Below are 21,525 nucleotides of genomic sequence, written 5' to 3'. Positions count from 1 at the left end.
TGCTATGTGACAAATTGAAACAAAATAAAAAAAAACTGGGCATGTAAAATTTTATTTGGGCATGTATTTGTTAAACAAACATGCCCGGGACGACATGTAAAATTTCAAAGATTTTTCTAGCCCTGAAGTAAATTGTGTCACAATTTTCATTTTCTTTCCTTTTAGAGCCCTAAAGACTAGAGGCAACACACCTAAATATGGCTTGATTTATCACTCAACCTTCATAGGAAGGGCTGGTAAAACAAATAAAGGAAGAATATCTCGGTACTTAGCAAGTAAATGTTCAATTGCTTCACGAATTGATTGCTTCCGAGGTGATTAATTTCTTTCATACTTATTTATTATTGTGTGATTTTAGGGAGAATTTTATTCATGTAAAAATAAAATGTTGAATGGCTTAAATCAGGGTGGCGACAGATCAGGGAAATCAGGGAGATCAGGGAAAAGTCAGGGAACTTTATTAATCAGGGAAATATCAGGGAATTTCGAAAAAATAACAAAAAATCAGGGAAAATTGAATTGATGAAGAAAAAAAAATTTTTTTTTTTTGCTTTGCAAAATTAAGTGCCCTAATTCTCTATGAATTTTCGGCCAGTTGTCTGTTCAAAAAAAAAAAAATTAAAGTTAATGAGATGCGATTATACACTGCCGCATATTTGTGCATCTTTTTTCCTCAACGTCAAAGTATTGCATTTTACTTATTAACCACAGGTTGAACTTCCTAAAATTGCTTCTGTGTCTGTAAAGTTGTTTATTTTACCTAGCTTGAAGTTTGCTTTCACGCCTTTCAATACTACGTAAAACAAACAACCCTACTGGCAAAGAGGAAACCATCATTAATGCCTTAGCTCCTTTACCTTTATTCCATTGTCTCGAAGTAATAAGCGTATTGTAATCAAGATTTCAAGAAGAAATTTTTGCTTTTTGAATTAATACTGATAAAAGCTTAAAAGTTATTACTGCTTCGCATTTTTTATGCAATTGCTAAAATTGAACTTTGAATAAAAAAAACATTGTTTTTTGCCGTTATACTATTTGCTGTCACAACAGATTAGAAAGGTTTTCTTTTTTTCAGGCTTAAATGATTCTTTTATTTTAAAACCAAGTTGTATTCTTTTATATATTTTGAAATTAAACAATTGTTTTTTTTCCCTCTTGTATTTTATGTTTGTTACAAAAGCAACCTAAGATTTTTTTCGATACATACTGAAATCATTTGAAATAGAGTTAACTTGTGCACTTAAGTAAATATCTTTATCTTTTTATTGTTAAAATGCTGTAATCATTCATTAAAACCTATGTTCTTGATTAGAGAAAAGCTCCCTATGAATAGATATCAAAAGGTTTCATCTGTTTTGCATAAATATGTCAAATAGTTATATTAGAATAACTACATTATTTCTATTATTTCACTATTGTTTTTCTTGAAACAATTATTATACTGTTTGAAAATTTAGTTCCAAATAATTTCAATTACTTTTTAGTTCAATCTTAAATACACGTATGTTTTTAAGAGTGATTTTAATAGTTTCTTAAAATTCTTATGCTAATTGGTTACTGGAAGTAAAGTATTTTTTTTAATTCTATATAACTTTCCAAATAGAAAAAATTAATACAGTAGTCCCTCGTTATATCGCTCATTCGGATATATCGCTCTTTTCTTCTGTCTCCCGAAATATTAAAGCCTAAAATAAGAAAAAAACTTCGCTTTAAGTTTGAAACCATTTCTGACATATGGTATTACACAGAGAAGGTCTCTTTCTTCTCTATTTTATGAATGAACAAAAGGAAGCAATTCTTCTGAATTCGCTGGAAAAGCAGCAGCAATTCCTGTCATCCAAATGTACATACCCGCACAGTATATTTCAGTTTAAGATGGTCTGTAAACTACTTGACATCTTCTTTTGTATTGATACATTGCCTTTACAAGGAGTGAGAGACATCAAGCGTCATAGTAGCCCGTGTAGAAGAGAACATACGCCCTTCTTTTAGTACAGAAAAGATTTGTACTTGGTTGCACAAACCAGGATTTGCATCAAAGAAGGGAATAATGATCTGGACGGGGCGAAATAGTTTCCTGGAAACAATCTGGTTTCTTTTACTTTTCACATCCTTTGTACTCGGAATAAGAGGGTATTGGAATGCTCATTCTTATCTCGCGGTAGCTCAGAAAGATCGTCTTCATTCGCCTTTGATGATTTTAACTTTCTGACGGTGAAAATTTACTTAAATTTCAATCTTGTTTAAATTTCATTAGGTGTGATAGTACCCACATCGAAACCATTAGAAACTAATGTCAAAAAGAACGAATGCCAATTTACTTGTGTATTAGACATAACTATTTTTAATGCTGTTACTGTATACTGTTTTGTAGGGGGTTTTTTCCAAAAAAATTGACTTGATTTTTTTTTTAACATTTAATTAAAAAACAGCATCTTTTTAAAATTATATCTTTAGTTCAACAACTTTACATAACTTAAAACGTTTAAAATACTGCATTTTATATAAACATACAATGGATTTTAAGCAGAGCAAAGAAAGGAAACCATTATCATTGGTAACGTAAATCAGGGAAATTTGACGAATCTAATCAGGGAAGTCAGGGAAAAGTCAGGGAACTTTTTTTCACAGTTTCTGTCGCCACCCTGTTAAATCAAAATGTACTAAATGAGAAATACCTCACTATCAGTTGCCATTTAGTTTCGTTTAACCTGAGCTAAGAGATAGATGTTTAGAAGCTGAAGGAATCAAAATCTTTCTACTTTGAAATTGAGTTCCTGTTGGGAAGGCCGGCTCTAGTAGTTTTGCCGCCCCTTGATCTTAATAATCTATCTATATTTTCTTAAATTATCAAGATTTAAGATATTGTCCGCAGGTGATACTTCATACATTTCATTAAAAGTAATAATTTAAAAGGGTAATGAACAAAATGTAATTTCTTCAAAAATCACACGGTATATGTGATTTCTTAAGAAAAATTTTTGCCATTATCTTTTAATATTATTCCTTTTTTATGAAATATGGGAACCATCAAATGCGGGACTGTTTAAATTATTATTTCTCCACAAATGAGATATATTTCCTTTACGTTGGAACCTTAGCTTTCAAAACGTACAATTTGTTTTGTGATTGCTATATTAATAGAGCAAAAAAATTAAGTAATGCAGAAGCAAACTGCACGAGGTTGACTTTGAATGTCACGCACATGACATATACAAATAAATTTAATTTTAAATGAAAAAGCTATTTAATAAAAATAATACTGTTTCAAGAGTTTCTTTTCATCAAACAAAGATTAAAAATGTGCATACTCCTGTTTAATAAAAATATTAAGGTTATAGCAAAATGTTGGTGAAATTATCGAGTTAGAAAGTCCCACACATGATGGGGGAATGGCCAAGCTAGTTAATACAAGAGTGTTTCAAAAATTAAAATAACTATCTCTGGCAGGTGTTCCGATTCTCTGTATGATTAAAGGTCACAATGAACAAAGACGATTAGAGTTTCAAAGAGTACCAGTAGATGGAGCTGATTGTCCACTAACAAAACAAAATGTCAGGAAGGTGGCTGCATCGACGGAAACATGTCTTCTTTTGGAGCCTAAAAGAACCACTTGGGAGGTCAGCAGTTCAGAACCGATTCTGCGGTTCAGCAAGTCATCTTGATTCAAATTCTTGATGATTTCTTCCATGCCAGACCTCTAAGTGTTTCTTTAAAGGCCTTGAGTGATGGAAGTCACTAGCTAATAAGTCGGGACTGTAAGGAGGGTGGTAAAATACCTCCCAATGCAACATTATCACAGTTCTTGTTTCATTGGCGGGACATGTTTGTCTCAACGCAGCCATCTTCAAATTGACATTATGTCCCGTTAATGGACACCCAGCAAAATCCGCTGGTACAGTTAAAAAGCTTCGTCTTTGCTATCTTCAGCATGATTTTTAATCGTACTGAGAATCTACACCTGTCAGAGCTTTTGTTACCTTACTTTTTAAAACTGCTACGTATTTTGTTATTACTGTCATTTAAACGTAAGCAATAATGTTATTAATGTGCATGAATGGGGCTTCATAATAATATTAGGCATTTTTCCCTTAATATTTCTATTGTACTATATTGGTTAATTTTTAACTATCCCTTTTCATTTAAATATCATAAATTATTTTACACAATCTGAATATAATATATATATATATATATGAATATATATATATATATATATATATATATATATATATATATATATATATATATATATATATATATATATATATATATTTTGTAATTCATGCCATCACCAATTGTTTATTCTTTTTACCTGACCCATCGTTCAATTTTATTTTTCTATGCTTATAATGCAGGCGTCAATGTGCTTGGAATGGAATTATTTATGAACGACATTCTTGGCTTAAGACAATCTCTTTTATACGAAAACAGTATTCAGCATTCAGCCTCTGGCATTCATTTGAATTTTAAAGGTTTGAATTCAAATAAGGATTGAGATAAAAGTCATAAGTTTTTTGTGCGTGTGTGTGTTAAAAAATTGAATTTATGGTATATTTATAAGGATTTTTCACATTTGTGTGTTTTAATTTCTGACATTGCGTCTCTGAGTAATTTATAAACACCCACTGTATGTAATGTTCATGTGTTTATATACGTATATAATGTTATTTATCACATTCGTTGTCAATATATCAAATGTCCTGGTCAATTTACCTGGAATTTTTAATATTGCAATCAGTTCCAATGGTTAATTCTTGTTGACAGCATGCTGTTCAAGGTTTTTACTGAGCTAAATACTCTTTTTTTTTAATGCTTTCAAGACACTAATTTGTCGTTACTCCCCTAATCTGGCTGCAAATAATACATAAGTTTCAAAAAAAAAAAGTTAGCTTTTATGTTTGGAGTTTATGTAGAATTTTCATTTAAAACAAATAAAGTTGATTTGGGATCTTATCATTCAGTGCCTCTTGTTACCTAAAATCATTGTTTCTTACTTGTAATTGTATTTTTCAGATGTACCCACTGAAAAGTTTGGAGAAAAACTGCGCCAACAAGTTGAAGATCGCTTAAAATTTTATGATACTGGAGAAATACCTGCAAAAAATTGTGATGTTATGAAAGATGCTTTAGAAGAGGTAAAAGTTTGACAGAAGGAAAACTTGCTCACTCATTATTCTCACTTTAGCTAAATAATTTTACAAGAAATCTTTGGATTTGGATTTCACTAAAATCATTATAATCATCAGTAAAACTGTTTTCAGTTTTCTTTATTTTTATTTCTAAAGAAAAATATGTATCTACAGTATTAGAAATAAGAATTTAATCAAAATGACCATAAAATTAGTTTAACTAGGCTATCAAAATTCATTAGTTACGGACCATTCATGGGAGTATGAAAACTATTTCATGATCGCAAAAAAAATTCATCTTTTCCGATAAATGATTAAGTGGTTGTTCCCTCAGGAGACAAAAGTAGTGTTTTGTATAAAGAATACAATGTTTCTCGCTAAGAGATTTAGAGTTTAACTGTATATATGTGTTTTTTCTTGAATTTTTGCGAACTACCTCTATGCAAAAAATGGTTAAATTATTCTAGTTCTTGGTTTCATATTTTAATTTTGTAGGCTGAAGTTGTGCAAGAAGAAGAACTGAAAAAAATCAAGAAAGCAAAAAAGAAAGAAAAGAAGAAAAAAATGCTTGAAATGGAAAATTCTGTTTTAAACTCAACCACTGAATTTAGTTTAATTTCAAATGAAAGTGCAAATGATGAGCAAGACACTCTGAATGTAAGTGATCAAGTTTTTGCTTTAGCATTTTGCTTAAAAAATAACTTTTAAGTCTTTTTATAGCTTAAAAAAGTTTCTTTTTTAAAGAAACAGGTTTATAATTTACATTTCATTATTCTACTCGCTGTTTCGCATCAATGCAATCAGGCTTGAACAAAAAAAAAAAATTGTGAAATATCCTGACATATTGCTGAAAAATAACCAAAAAGAAAAAAAAATTATGTCTCCAAATTGCAGGAAAAGTCTCATAACAAAAACCAGACTTTGTTCATATTCAAAAAAAAAAAAAAAAGGCAACAGGTCTTTCTTCTCAATCATTTTCTTCACACTACAGGTATTTAATAAAAACATAGCCTCAAGAATGACTGTGGTCAACAATGAATTTCTAATTGAAGGCTCACCTACATTTTAGCATGATATTGGTTAAAAAGTTATAATTCATGTTCTAATTACTTTGGAACATTAGTAAAAAACTTATCTGATGCAGAAGAAAAATCAGGGGGTTCTGTGGATATTTTATTCTAATTTTTGCAAGAATTTTTACGCCCCCATATTATAGAAAAACACTATTTTCGGGTAATAAAATTAAAATTCAAACAGTTGGGTTCTTTTTCGGCTTTCAAAAAAACACCCCACGTTCCTTCTCGGGTGCCCAAGTACCTTCCTGCTAAATTTGATCGAAATCCGACGCAAACTTTAATTTGAACTATTTTGTTCATTAAGCCATAATTAAATTGGTTTATATGGTTGTCATTATATTTTGTGGTTTTGCTTTGAAAAAGTTTCGTAGTGTTTATTTCCTTTTCTAATAAAGTGATGGAAAAGCCAAAATTTTCTTAATTTGCTTCCTTGGTATGCACATAGACATCTTTTTGTGCATTAATTGCTACAAATCCACTCAAGCAGTAGCAAATTCCAACATTATGTACCCTTGAATTCTAAAAAAAAAAAAAAAAAATTGGGAAGTTTAGTGAACTAAATGTATGCTTCCGTAAAAGACTTACTCCAATACTGTTAATATGACACTCCACAGCTTGGTGGCTATGATAGCTAACCAAATGTTCTGTTTATTTACAGAATAGTTTTGAAGTATTTAGTTGCTCAACTGAGAGAATAAGTTTTAAAAATTTATTATTGGATAAGAGAAGACGTCTTTTAAAGAGTGCACATCATACCCTTTGAGCCTCCCTAAAATCAGTCATTAATATATTTTTGTACAGGGCATGCATAGCTTTAAAACTAAATGTTTTTTTAGACTTTGAATTTTTTTTTTAAAAAGCACAAAAACTCTTGCTTGTTTTTTAAAATACTCCTTACTTGCATTGTTAAATGTCATCCTGCAGGAAAATAAGGGTACCCTGTGGAAACTACTACTGTCACCCTGCGTCATAGAATACTAATTTCCCAAATATCACTCGTATATGCAGATATTAACATTTCTTTGAAGAATTCAGTTTTCATATGTGCTGAGAATTCTAGATTTTTTACATGGAACCTAAATTAAAAATGTGTAACTTTCTGGAATCAGTTTTTTATTACATGCTAAAATTTGAAAGAAAATTACAGTCTACTCCATCACAAAGTCGAAGGGACGGTTAAAAAAAATCGTGTTTTCAAGATAACAAGGTTATGATCATTATAAAATAACATGCTGGAAATTAGTCAAGATAGTTAAAAATAAGTGGAAACATGTAATGAAAGCTAAAAATAAAGTCTAAATACATTGACAAAAATTTTAATTTTTGAAGTTAGCCAAAAATAATAGCGAAAAAAGAACACTCTAGTGAAGTAGCAGTATGTAGTGATTTACCGCAACTAAACTTATCAAAGATTTATGTTACCAAAGTTGCAGAACGGTTTCAAACGAGTTTCGAGCTCCCCAGAACAAAGGAAGTTGGACAAAGGATTACACCATTCCCTGTATCTCTAAAGGGGTTTTCCGTTTATCTCCCCTACGGAGGTGGAAATAGGGTCAAAAGGTCCAACGAAATGGCGTGAGAAGGGGACTAAAGGTTTTAGAGATTTTTTGGGCTTCTTGATATTTTAATTCCCCCCCCCCCTGGGCTTTAGAATGAAAGTGACAGGTAAGCTTCTCCGAATCATTCCTAACTCCTGAGAGAAATAATGCAGAGTGTGAAAAATTTTTTTGGTAACATTTCTCAAGTTGCTTCAAGACAAACTTTTTTTTTCTGCAAAATTATACTTGACTTCAAAAAATATTCGACATAACAAGGTTTTGATTAAAAACTCTTCAACATAATAATGAAAGATAACAGATAAATACGCAAAATCAAGGGGGAAAATAATTTTTCCTCATATCAAGATTTTTGAGATTTCGAGAGTATACTCTGTATATGAGTATACTACTGCATTTGAAAGAAAAAAGGATATGGGCTGCCAAAAAAGTTAAATTTTCATAGACCATGCATGTAAAATATTAAAAATTAGTAACTTGTTAGACTGCAGCATTTATCAACTCATGAAAAAATCATAGTTTAATAGTTTGAAAATGCGTTTAAAGATGTACATCTTAAATAAGACTACATTTTAAATATTATCTGAGGAGTTAAATTGTGAGAGGATGTCTCAAAAAAAATTTGTTTTTTCTTGACACATTTATTTAAGATACAGCTTAAATTTTCATGTACTTGTTCCTATTAAAATCAGAATTTTGAAAATTTATTTTCACACTCATGCAAATAATACACTTTAGAAATGTTCTTATTTGTTTATTTGATTTATTTTGTCCTCATTGTTTGTTTTCATTATTTTTGTGAAAAAAAGAATATATATATATTTTTTATAATTATCAGGATGATGAGTTGTCATCAAAAGAAAAAAAGAAAGCTAAAAAGGCAAAAAAGAGAAAACTAGAGGAAATGGAACAAAACTCTATGGACAATTCTTCTGCTGATTTAAGTGGACATTTAAACAACCATGATGAATCAATAGAGGTAAAATGCGTTGCTTTTAAACTAACTATTTTTTAAAGTAAGTTTAAAATCTAATGAGAAGCAAGTTCTTCTGAAGTAGCATTTGCTTAAAATAACAAGTTTATTGTAACTGTTCACGGTTACTTCTAAATATTTTCTTGAATCTGTTCTCTAAAATAAAATTAATGAGTAAAATGTATTCAATCTGCATTTAATTTCACTCTAATTCCGAAAATTTCTTTTTCTAGGAAGAAGAAATGGATGAAGAGACAAGAAAAAGATTGAAAAAAGAAAAGAAAAGGGCTAAAAAACTAAAACTGCAGCAAATGGAAAATTCCCTGCATTCTGATGCTTCAAACAATGTAGATTCCAGTGCGATTTCAAATCATGACTCATCTCACGTGTCTGTAAAAGTAAGTTGCATTGACCTTCCAGCAGATGCGATCTGTGTGCCAACATGAAAGGTTGCTTGTATTTCTCAGATACACTATTCAGACATCTGATTTTTCAGTATTTTTACTAAATTCATTATTTTTTGAGAGAGCAAAACACTGTATACAGACGAAAAGAACGGCATTGGAAGTTAAATTCAACTTGTTCCAGTTGAAATTTCATGCATCCAATTAAAATAGTCTGCTATATAGATACAAAAATACATGGGAGAGCTTTTAAATAAAATATAGGGTAACATGGGGCAAAGTAAAATAGCGGGTCAAAGTGAAAAGGTAAAGTATGTACTCTGCTTTTGACACCACCTATCTAACTATTGTTAAATATTACACTCTCTGAAATGCTAGATATCAAAATTACGTTGTAATTAGCTAAGGGTTAATAAGTACAATTTATTATGAGATAAATCCATTTTCAAACGCAAACAATCTGCACTAAAATACATAAACAAAGTGACCATCGTAGCGAGGGACGACTGTATCAAAATTGTTAATACAGTCGTCCCTCGCTACTTTGCTCTTCGACTTTCGTGGTTTCACTACATCGCATTTTTTCTTTTTTTCAATTAAAGCAATGAGCCTTTCTTATGTTCTTGTGTAAACTTTTTCTTACAAGAGAATTACAAATTATGCCTTTTAAGTAAGGTAAGCTCTTCTTAGGGGCTGTAGTTGTACTAGTTGAGGGAGTGGAGGTTTAAAATCACCGAAGAAAGTTTATCTAAATTTAACCTTAAACGCTAACTGCAAAGTATATATCACTGTATTATTACTAGGGGATAAATACATCTCTAATGGTGTTCAACAACGTACTACTAGCTTTTTATGCTGTATGCGTAATACCTTTGATGATGATAGAGGAAGAAAGAGGGGAACATACGGTCACTAACTGGAAATTAATTCATCATTGAACAAGTTGAAGTTGAGCTATTTTCATAATTTAGTAGTAGTGTGTAAGAACTACATGTGTGTGTTCTACATCTATTTCCCAATATAATTAATATGATATCGATTCCTTCTAATATATCTCGTTTTCTCATATTTTCTGCAATATATTAAGTAATACAAATGTAATGTTGGATAAGGGTGCTGTTTCATGTCTAGGGGGCTCTAACTATGTTGAAAACCTATTTAAATTGTCGTCAGAAGTTATTCTAATCATTGACTCCCCCTGCCCAAGTTATTCTAATCATTGACTCCCCCTGCCCTTCCTAACTTGGTGGGAATAAAAAAAATATTTGTCAGCTACAATCGCGAGAAAATGTTTTTGTCGGTTTTTATTTTTTAAAAGACCTACAAATTTTGTAAGTATTACGAGTCCTTGAAATAAGTTTTGTATGACTGAATTCTGCTTTATTTGTCTTTTTATTTTAGAAGAAAATTTTAATTAATTTTTTTCCTCAGGATAATGAGGACTTAGATGAAGCCGAAATCAAGAGAATAAAAAAAGAAAAGAAAAAAGCAAAGAAAAGGGCAGCACTAATGATGGTAATTTTTATTAATGAGTATACCTAAACTTTGATTAAGTTGACAGTTAGTATTTTGACATTTTTAGGAATTTAGAGCTGAAAATGGAATTTTCCTTTCACAACTTTTTAGTTACCAAGTACTTAATGTTGATTATCACAGGGGTCAAAGTCGTCCTATATTTCCTATAAATCCTATATTTCCAAAAAAAAAAAATCCTATATTTTTGCTACCCCAGAGGAATTTTACATCTTATGCATAATGAGTTATGTGACCTTTCATTCATAGTTATGCTCTGCTTCATCAAAAAAGAAGCTCTTAAAGGAAAAACTGGTGAAAATTTACAGGAGTTAGATCCAAAAAACTAATATTTTTCTATGTATTTTTTAAAAAGCATAAGATTTTTAGAAATTATAAAGCTGAAAAATATAAACAATAAGGAAGATAATTAGCATTAAGTAAGAGATTTTGCCCTCAGGCAATATTTAAGTCTCCCCCATAGTACTCAAAAATATGGGTTTTTTTCATGTTTCGGTTAAATTTTCCATTTTAAATACTTTTTTTTATTATTATACATTTGCAATTGTTGATTTAAATATGTGTTCGCTAATAATTTTTAAGATTGATTTTAAATATAAATTTATGTATAATTTTTTAAAAAATAAATAGAAAAAATCAATTTTTTTGAAAAAAAAAAAAAGCCTCCTGTATACCATAATATTTTTTAGTTTGGAAATGTATATAATGCTTGTATATAAATGTAATATAAATGTTTTGTGGTACACATGGGGCTATAAGTGCAACATTTTATCAACATGAAATTTAGAATTTCCCAAAAAACTTTTCTCGATTCAGCCTAGTACATAAGTGCTGGTTCACAATTTCAGACGCAAGTCGGCACAAGTTGGCGTTGTTAAAATTATATGAAAATTTTTACAGTTGTTTTTACATAAAAGGAAAAATATAAGAGGGTGTGAGACTTGAAAAAAAATAAAAAATAAAAAAACGATTTTCATTTTTGGATACACCCTAATGTACATCAGTGACAGAGATATTCCTTAGAATGTAGCAGATAACCCCGTCAATAAGTATTGGAATTTTATCTTTAACTTGAAGGATAAAAAGCTGCACTATCCCAATTTAACCAAACTTGTTAAAGCTGTCCTGACTTTCTCTCATGGCCAAACTTCTGAGGAGAGAGGCTTAACAAAAGAATTGTGACTGACAAACCAAACATGAGTTTAGACACAATTGTCGCTCTCAGAGTGATAAAAGACTCGGTAAAACACCCTGTGGAAACTGTTGATGTAAATAAAAAACTTCAAGTGTGCTGCAAAGCAGCACACTTGAAATATAAGGACCAGAAAGAAAGAAAAAAAAATCTGGAAGAAATAAGACCTAAATCGAATGATGTAACGAAAAAATCTTCTTGAGATAAACTGAAAGGATTTAAGAAAAGTGCAGGGAATGATAGATGAGTGGAATTTGAAATTAAAAATTAGGACTCAAATGTAAATGCATGATTGACGTTGAGGCGGGGCAAGCCGTAAGAGGTGCAGTTAAGAAAAAATTTAAAAGCTGCTCAGAAAGAGTCAAGCAGTTCTATGTAATTTGTTTCTAAACCATTTTGATCTTTAATTGAAACAAATTGTTATTTCTCATAATACTGTCATCATTTTTATTTTATTTTTATTTATTTATTTATTTTTGTGTGTGTGTGTGTGTGAGAAATTTAAATTTTTATGTTCTGACAGTAAAGAATCAAATAAGGTATGCCTAACAATTTTTATCAGTGGCACTAGTTTTTTATGATGTGTATTTGCAAAATTTAATCTTTTTTTTTCTTTTGTGTGTGTGTGTCCTATAAATCATATATTTTTTCAAAATATGTCCTATATGTTTTTCAAAAAATGTCCTTTACTTTGTCAATTGGTCGTTTTGATCCCTGTTATCGAGTAATGAGTATTCAGCTAAAGGGCCATATATTTGTTACATCGCTAAGGGGTTGTCTAATACGATCTCACTCTTTAAAAGGGAGGAGGATTTGTGAAATTGTAAGTTTGCTTTCAGTTTGGCAATATTTAGGAGTTATACATTGAATTCTGTTAAAATTGTCAATAGTAGGAAAATTTACCTCCGAAAAATGTTTTTTGCGTTGGTTTATGATGAATTAGGGGTGAAAACATTTTAAGTGTTTCCTTGCTTACTCCGAGGAACTATCATCATTAAAGTGGTGTGAAAAGAAGTCGTGATGCACACATCAGCTCTTGAGTACCGTAATTTCCTGCGGATTATCCATGTACATACTTGCCAACTCTACTGTTTTTAACGGAAGACTCCCGTTTTTTGCTTCCATCTCCTGTTTTTTACGATTTTCTCCCGTTTTTGCACTTTTTTCAGTCAATCATTACAAAATTCACTTTCTTGTCAATAGATGTTGAACTTTTCTTGTCTACCAATGTCAGGGAATAAGAATTTTTCCAATTAATTACTCATTTTGTTAAAATTAATTTTTTAGATGCTAATTAATTTGCATGTTCAACTAAACATGTGCTTTGCCGAAAATTGCAGCAGATTTCAATCCTTTTGCATCTTGGAAATATTTCAATTATTTTGGAAGTTTGAAGTTATTTTAACATGAGCTACCCTATACCTACTTAATTTTTATTTTATTTTAATCCTATATTGATTTTTTTTTTTTCGGATTTTAGTAATTAAATTTTTGTAGCTACTTTTTTGGTAAAGACTGGGGAATGTACGAAACTTTAAGCAAATTCACTCCTTGTTTTTTTATTTTTCCTTTGCAGGTATATTTTTCTTGCTGCTACCAATCAGCTTACATCTGTGAAAAATCCCCATTTCATTTAAAATTTAGTGTTCATGTTATTTAAAAGCATAATTTAATAATTCTGTTGCGAAGATATGTAGCTGGTGAATCACCTATATACCTCTAGTGGAATCTCCTGTTTGTCTTTAAAGGTTGGCAAGTACAGTGATCTCTCGCTTATACGCAGCCTCTGTTATACGCGTTTTTCGTTTATGCGCATTTTTCTCACGGGCCCGGCCGGCGATTATCTCTTGTTCATTTATACGCGAAACCTAAAATGCACCTTTCACTTATGTGTCATAAAATTTTTTCACGTTTTAGTGAAATCGCCTATCTACGCTTTGCTTATTTGGAAGATTTGTACCATTCTTATTCTTTCTCTTGGAATACATTCACACGCCTTTATTTCATTGTTCGGATTCTTCCAAGAACGCGTTCTTTTTCGCACAAGTGTGCAATTGTGGGTCGAATTATTCTTGTAATTGACATCGAGAGGGGAGAACGGGTTACATATGAAAAGGTTGACGTCACTAATAAAGTCGTAGTCAATAAGGTCCCTATAGGGGTTCTAGTGATCAAGCGGTAAGCATTGACGTAGACTATCGAGGATCTTTTGCATCCACGTAGGTTATAGTACTGATCACGTGACATTTTTTAGATTTTGGGTAATTTGCTTACGTACTGTACAGTGTGTGTAAAAAATGACAAAACGTACAACTTCAAATTTTATTTTTATTAAATTACAGTTCATAAACGGAAATTATGAGCTTATTAGTTATCAGTATTACTATAACTAATGTTAACTTATTGCATTTAAGCTTAATTTTGGGTTTTTCACTTATGCACGAATTTCACTTGTGCACGAAAATTTTGTTGTCCCCTTTGGTCGCGTATAAGTGAGAGGTCACTGTATGCATGTATTATCTGTTATAAAAGTGCACTATGAGTGTTGTGCTGATCATCTGCTTTTTCTCTCTCAACGTTAAAACTATTAAAGCATCAACGTTAAATTATCAATTTACAGTAGAATTTTTTTTTTAAGTAAATAATAAATTATAATACTGCATCTGTTCATTTAGGGTTGTTTATTTTCTGCAGCTTGAATTTTCCTTATATTTAATTTAAACAGGGTTGCCATGCCGCAGGGAAACCTGAAGAAACAGGAAAAATACAGGAAATCGAAAAATTAACAAAAAACCAGGGAACTTCGAAATTTTTTTTCAAACCTGAAAAATGCAGGGAATTTTTTAATTAAAACTGCAAAATCAGTGCTCAATTATATAAACTAACAAAATAAATACAGGAAAATAATTTTTTTGTTAATATTAATGAAGTGCAAAAAATTTAAACTGATAAAAAAGTACTTTCTCTTTAATTTTTTTTTCTTGGTTTTGTTTTAGTAAATTTTAAAATATCGATCATAAAGCAAGAATTATTTATTGTATAATTTGACATGCATTTTATGCTAATTTAATTTAGAGAGCATGAAATTAGTCATCAATATTCATTGTTCTGTATGACTTTTGCACTTTTATCTTTGGTTATGAAAAGGCTTTTTTTTTTCTTGTATAAAAAGTTAAATATATATACTATCATCATGTCATTTCAGTTAAGGAATTCTTTAATTCCTCTTATTTTATATCTTTATTTGATATTTTCCCCCCTGTGATGGCAACCCTGTTAAAGCTGTGTAAAATGAACAAAGAAGAAGCAGTCTCCATTTTCTCTCCCCCCCCCCCTCCAATTCTTCCTTCTTCTACCTAGGATACAAGTAGTTGTCCCGACATTTTTTGTCTAGTCACATGTGGATTTAAATTTGATTTTTGTTAGGAGCCACTTTTGAAGGTTATTGTGAAGTATACCAATGCCACACATAAGAAACAAATGTAAGTTCATCGGATTTGCGCTACAATACGATTTGACTTACACGAAATGGCTAAAACCAGAGTTTTTCACAAGTTACAGATTTTAAAACTAACTCAAAATCCTTGCCCTCAACGTGAAAGTATTCCTAAGGTAATCACGGTGCTAACTATCAGCTTTGTTATTGACTACTAAATATTGTTGTCCTGAATGTACTTTTCTCATCCTTTTGGCATCACTTACTGGAAGTTGCCACACTGTACTAACCTAAAAACATTGCTTTGCTAATGTAATGAGTGTTTCTTAAATTGTGTTCCACGAAAAATCTTATCATTCAAAGGTTCTGCAAAAATTATACTTTAAACTAGTGGTATTCTTATAGGGTATAACACCATATACGGCGTATACTCTCAAACATTTTTTAGACGAATAGCGTATACCCTCAAGTTTATAAAATTTTCATAATATGACATTATGTATATGATCGCATACACATATTGTGCGTAATGGATTACTGGGAGTATACACTCAGAAAACTTGATGGGAACATCACTGCTTCAAACCCGGGAGATATTTATTTCATTAGGGAGTTTGGGAGAAGGTATCAAAACTCTGAAGTCTCCCCATCGAATCGGGAGAGTGGGCAGCTATGTGAATGTTAAAAGTACATAGGAATAAAAATATATTTTCTTGTCTGTGGAGAGTTAACATTTCATTGAATATTGATGGACGTGTATTAATAAACTTTTATTTCTAGGAGAGCTGATGAAGTTACCATGCACCTCCTGGTACATGGTGTACTGGTACATATGGTACACGGACTAAAGAGATAACTCATGAGAAGTAACTCATGTATGGTGGCTGAAAAGCTATGGCGGCATAAAGATAATAAACTAGTTTTTATTAATTGTCCTGTGTGAAGACTTTTTATGTTATTAAATCTGAAAGTGGCATATTTTCTGTAAATATAGTTAATATGTTCAAGATTAAATTGACAAGTTTCTAAAATTCATTCAGGTTTTTTTCTCAAACTAAACATTTTCTCGTTTGTAAGCGATCGAGATTGATTTTACTTTGCTGTGCCTTGATGCTTCTCAGTTGACTGATAGCGACAACTTGGCCGATGAAATTTACTCTCAGGAATTTTACATCTTCTTTCTTTTTAAGTATAAATACATCAGTAGCCTCCTTATGGTGGGTCTGCTCCAGGTGACACCCAAAATGAGTTTGGTTTTGTGGAAAATAAAAATACATCAATTGAGGCAGTGAGAAGCAAAGAGATGCAAGTGCCAAAACTAGAAATTTCGAGATATCTGGTGCAAATATTAGGAGATCTTCTCTGTTATGGGCAAGTACTAGTAACTCTGGTAGGTGCTGCTATCAGCAAGATTTAGAAAAAAATTTCAATGGAAGCTTACCTAGGATCTCGTCTTTAAAGGTGTTTTACTCAAAACTTTAAACAGTCGACGTACATCACTTTGCTTCATCTCACTGCCTGCAAATTTTCGCCAATATTCAAAATTATATTTCATCTTTCAAATGCAGTCGCATCAATAGGGGTTGGGGTGCATTTGCATCTGGTGATATTGAAATGGATGCAAGCATCTTTTTAAAATATAGATACTTTAATTCTGAAATTTTTACCCCATTACTTGAAATTATTTTTATTCCATGAAACACAGTAATATCACTACAGGATAGGGAGGAGGCATTTGCGCTGGATGACATCCTTCTTTCCTTTCCTGAATTCTTTTAAAATGAAATTATGTATGCTTATATGATTAGCATTAATGTATGTTTGTATCTGTATAGATGCCCTGCCCCCAGTTTATGATTTCTTTATATTATTAAAAAGTGATAAACAATAGTGCATCCTGTGAAATATGAATTAACGTTGATGTTACATAATAAGCATGCTTTATTTTAACTTGATTCTTAATTATATTATTGAATATAAATTGAACTAACATATATAAGGTGTAACTTTGATATACCCCCCCCCCCAAAAAAAAAAAAATTACGCGCCAAATCTGGCACTCCCTACGGACCATTTAGGGTTGCTGTTTCTTATTTTGGTGTTGCCAATTTAGGTTTTTTCAGCTTTTAGGTTTTTGTTGTTTCCAAATTTAATATTTTCTTGTATTTTGTACCATTTTTTGAGTTTTTTTTTTTTTTTTAAAGTTTTGTGGCAACAATTTTTGTTTTAGCGCCATTTCTTTGTGAAGTGATCAAGCAGATTTCTGATTTACTGTATTTTGCTGCAAATCTGGTTGTACTTTCCAATTATATATTTTTTTCTATTTATTTTTATCTTTTAGCTTTCAGTATGCCTACTGTATGTAGTGTTGTTGAAAAGTTTCAGGAAATTTTGAGACATAAAATAAGTATTTTGCTTGACGAGAAAAAAAAGTCGCCAAATTTCCGATTTGGGGGGGGGGGATATCAAAGTAGTTCCCATATATAATGTAAGAAGTTACTTTACTGAAGATCTGTTGTCCAATGCGACTCGTCTGCAACGGCTTTCAAAATTTTGCAAAAAAATATTTGTACAGTTAGAAAAAATTTCTAATATGTAGCTCATAGGAGTGTGGCTGAATTTACACCAAAAAAAAGGGGGGGGGGGAATCGATACAAAGAGAGTTCTTGATTTTGTAAATAGTTTTAGGGGAATAACCACTAAGTCTCCCTTTTTGCTACAAATATTCATGTTTTAACTTTTCATTTCTCTAGTCCTTCAAAAGAATGCTTCACTCCAAATCAAAATCCAATTGCTATGAAACTGTCCAAAATTATATAAATATGGAGAGTTATCTTTAAACAATGGTCATATTTGGACTCGGGGGGGGGGGGGGGGCATTTTACTTAAGAATCTGCAGAAATAGTGCAGAACATTATAGGGTTTTTTTTTTCTTTTTGTCTGTGCAGTGCATTTGGGTGGTTCTACAAAATCGGGAAAGTGCAGTGCATTTGTTTCAAGAAATAAATTTTGTTTAATAAACCTGAAAAATTTAAGAATATGCTTCAAAGGTTATGTAACACTAAAACATGGTTTGTATGATAACTTACGATGCTTAAACAAAAAGCCGAAAGGCTAAATTCCGTAAGTCAGTCAACAATATTACTTGCTTATACAAGCAGAGATAATACCACACAGTGGAAGATGCAGAATCAACGTTAATGTGAAGAAATGAACATTGGAAACGTGTTTAAAATCTTACCAAAAATTTATTGGTCCGTAGAAACTAAAATAAAGAAAACTAACAAAATAAGTTCGTAAAAATAAACTCTGGCCATAAGCGGAGGTGGAGTTCACAACTCCCCGACACCAGCCGGATCTAACACATAAGAGGCTGACAAACACAAAAGAGATTGAACGATTGGAATCGTTCACCATTTATACTTGCCTCATATGCATATGATTGGGCATCAAAGGATGCCAACCTAAAACTGAAACTTTACACGTGCCCAAAAAAGTTGAGAAGTTAATCTAATTTGAATAAATTCGATTTTATATTACATTACATTAGGAATGAGAACGCGGTTAAATATCGTTTACCGATGTCTATCACTGTACGCTTTTTGGAACTTAGTTTTCTTTTTGGTCACAAAAAATTGTGTCCAAAAAATTTTCTAAAATTTTTTGTTTTAAGGAGTTTAAGCAACATTTTTGCAGAGAAGTGTTTCCAAATTAGTTTTCTTTAATTTTTATGCTCCTTATAAATTTTTCATAAAGAAGTAATTGGATCCCCTCACTCAGGAAGTAAGGTGAAGTGACTTCCACCATAATATTGACTTTAAAAATCAGCAGCAATTTTAATGAATTACAAGATTAAATATGAAAGCCTAGTAGAAATTTATAGTTCAACAACTGCAAAAGCTGGTAACTATGTATTTATTGTACCCCAAAAGGTCTCTTTGGGTATTAGGATCTAAATTTGGAATTTAACTATCTTACTTACACAATTGCTGTTCTGTTTATCCCCTGAAATGTATTTCGTTCCATTGAAAATCAAAGATTTCTAGGCCAAATACAATAGATTCTCGATAACTCAAAGCCTTATTCCTTTGAATATCCCCTTAACTTGAATGTTCATTTACCTCGGAAGTTTTCATTCAGTCCCAAAATAATTTGGTGTTTTCAATACAAAATTGACTATATCTCGAATGTACTTTAAGATGAAGTTTTTACGAGAGTTTTATTTCCATTCATGAAAATACAGCCAGATAAGAAAAAAAAGTTTTAATTTTTCTTTTTACACTTTGCAGGGTTCGTACGCCCTTGAAAAACCTTGAAAAGTGCTTGAAAAAAAAAAGTTCATTTTCAAGTGCTTGAAAACCTTGAAAAAGTTTTAAAACCTTGAAAAAGTTTCTTAGTGCTTAAATTCTCCCAAAAATCAACAAATTGTGCTTAGAAGTTTTAAAAAAGTATTTCACCAATGCAATTTTCTGAACATGTATTCAGTATGCAACATCGTGAAAAATTGCTTCCGTGTTTGGGATTTCAATCCTTTTGCATCTTGTAAATATTTTGATGTTTTTTACAACCGAAAGATATTTTGACATATGGTACCTTAGATTAGTTTATTTTTTGTTTAATTTCATTAATTAACAAAGAAATTAATTTGGAAACCATGACAACATTGACCTTACTCGGGTTTCGCGGAAAATTGCTCTTGTGTTTGAAATTTCAATCTTTTTGCATCCTGCAAACATTTAAATATTTTGACTAATCAAATGTTAGTTTCGCATATGCTACCTTAGATTAGTATATTTTTTGTTTAATTTTAATAAAAAAACAAATAAATTTATTTCATGGGAAACATGCCACGTCGAACGAACTCAGACTTTGCGAAAAATTGCTTCTCGTGTTTGAAATTTCAATCTTTTTGCATCTTGCAAATATTTAAATATATTCACTAATTGGATGTTATTTTCATATTTGCTACCGTAGATTAGCATATTTTATGTTTAATTTCAGTAAAATATAAGTTTATTTTATGGGAAACATGACAACATTAAACTTAATTCGCGAAAATTTGCTTCCCTTGTTTGAGATTTCAATCCTTTTGCATTTTGTAAATATTTTTATATTTTTGGCAATTAGTAGTTATTTTGACACTGCTACATCAGATTAGCTTATTTATTTTTTATTTTAATAACTAAGGAGTTAAAGAATTTATTACCTTGGTCTTGTTTAATTATTTGCTAATTTATTTTTGCAATTTTGAATGATTATCTTTACCTAATTTTTGGTCATAGCAGATTTTTTTTTTTTAATTTAAATTTCAGCAGTTGAGCACCTAACAAATTACCTTAAAGTTTGTATTTTAAATATAAAGTTGATTTATATAATTTTATTTATAAGTACATCATTTTTTTATGTCTGCTAAAATAAATAAGGTGTATAACAGGGGTGGTTGTGTTATGATTATTCACTTGAAATCCAGTCGTGTTCGTTTTTATGCTTTTACCTCCCTATATCTCCAATTTTCCCCTTTTCCTCAAATGTTCAAAATTACTACTTTATTAAGCTTGTGGGTACTTGGAGCTTACCGAAAGAGGCTTTAATCAGCAAAGGGGTAGAAAGCTTAAGGAGGGTCATTCATCTTCATTTGGATCTAATAAATTGACCAGTACAAGCCTAGCTAGGCCCAGTGCCTGTTGCTGGTTATCAACAGGCACTGGGCATGGTATTTCTATGCATTGCAAAATATTTTGCCTTAATAAACTATTTTATGAATTGTATGCATAGCAAAAGTTGTTGTTGTACATATGTATATTCAAGTAATAGGGGTCTTAGTTTTAAAAATTATTCCCCCCCCCCTCGCCCCATTTTGCTCTTTGAAACTTTCAGGTAATTTTTTATGAACTCACAAATTACAATTACACCTGAATATTATTGCCTTTCTAAATTTAAATTCTAATTTCAACAATAACCCATTTTTTTCCCAAAATAAAACTACTTTTGTCATAATATATGTCAACTTCTTGTGAATCTTTTCAATTTCGAAATATGGCTCTATAAATCTGAACTTGCACATTTATTGTCTATTGCAAGTTAATCAATGAAAGCTGAATAGGCTCAAGTTTGCATTCACAGTATTTATCACTGCTTAAGCTGCTTTTGTATGTATATTTTGAGGTGTAGAGACTGGACTGTGGACTTTCATAAACTTTTCTTACTTCCTAATTTTTAAATT

At 31.0% G+C, this 21,525-nt stretch overlaps 1 protein-coding gene across 1 annotated transcript in view; it reads left to right on the top strand.

Annotated features, from left to right (window-relative positions):
* The window catches only part of LOC129229276 (nucleolar protein 56-like), a 52,415-nt gene extending 36,180 nt beyond the window's left edge, over window positions 1-16,235 (top strand). Inside the window, exons 8-14 of the mRNA XM_054863548.1 lie at window positions 166-314; window positions 5,017-5,138; window positions 5,628-5,789; window positions 8,603-8,743; window positions 8,971-9,135; window positions 10,573-10,656; window positions 16,083-16,235. Coding sequence (XP_054719523.1) covers window positions 166-314; window positions 5,017-5,138; window positions 5,628-5,789; window positions 8,603-8,743; window positions 8,971-9,135; window positions 10,573-10,656; window positions 16,083-16,091 — 832 coding nt within the window. The 3' untranslated portion in view covers window positions 16,092-16,235. The remainder of the gene's footprint in view (window positions 1-165; window positions 315-5,016; window positions 5,139-5,627; window positions 5,790-8,602; window positions 8,744-8,970; window positions 9,136-10,572; window positions 10,657-16,082) is intronic.
* Window positions 16,236-21,525: the final 5,290 nt, after the last annotated feature.

Source organism: Uloborus diversus, chromosome 9 (assembly GCF_026930045.1).
Source record: "Uloborus diversus isolate 005 chromosome 9, Udiv.v.3.1, whole genome shotgun sequence".
NCBI lineage: Eukaryota > Metazoa > Arthropoda > Arachnida > Araneae > Uloboridae > Uloborus > Uloborus diversus.
The sequence above is the reverse complement of the archived record's forward strand: the minus strand, read 5'-3'. Positions and strand labels throughout refer to the sequence as shown.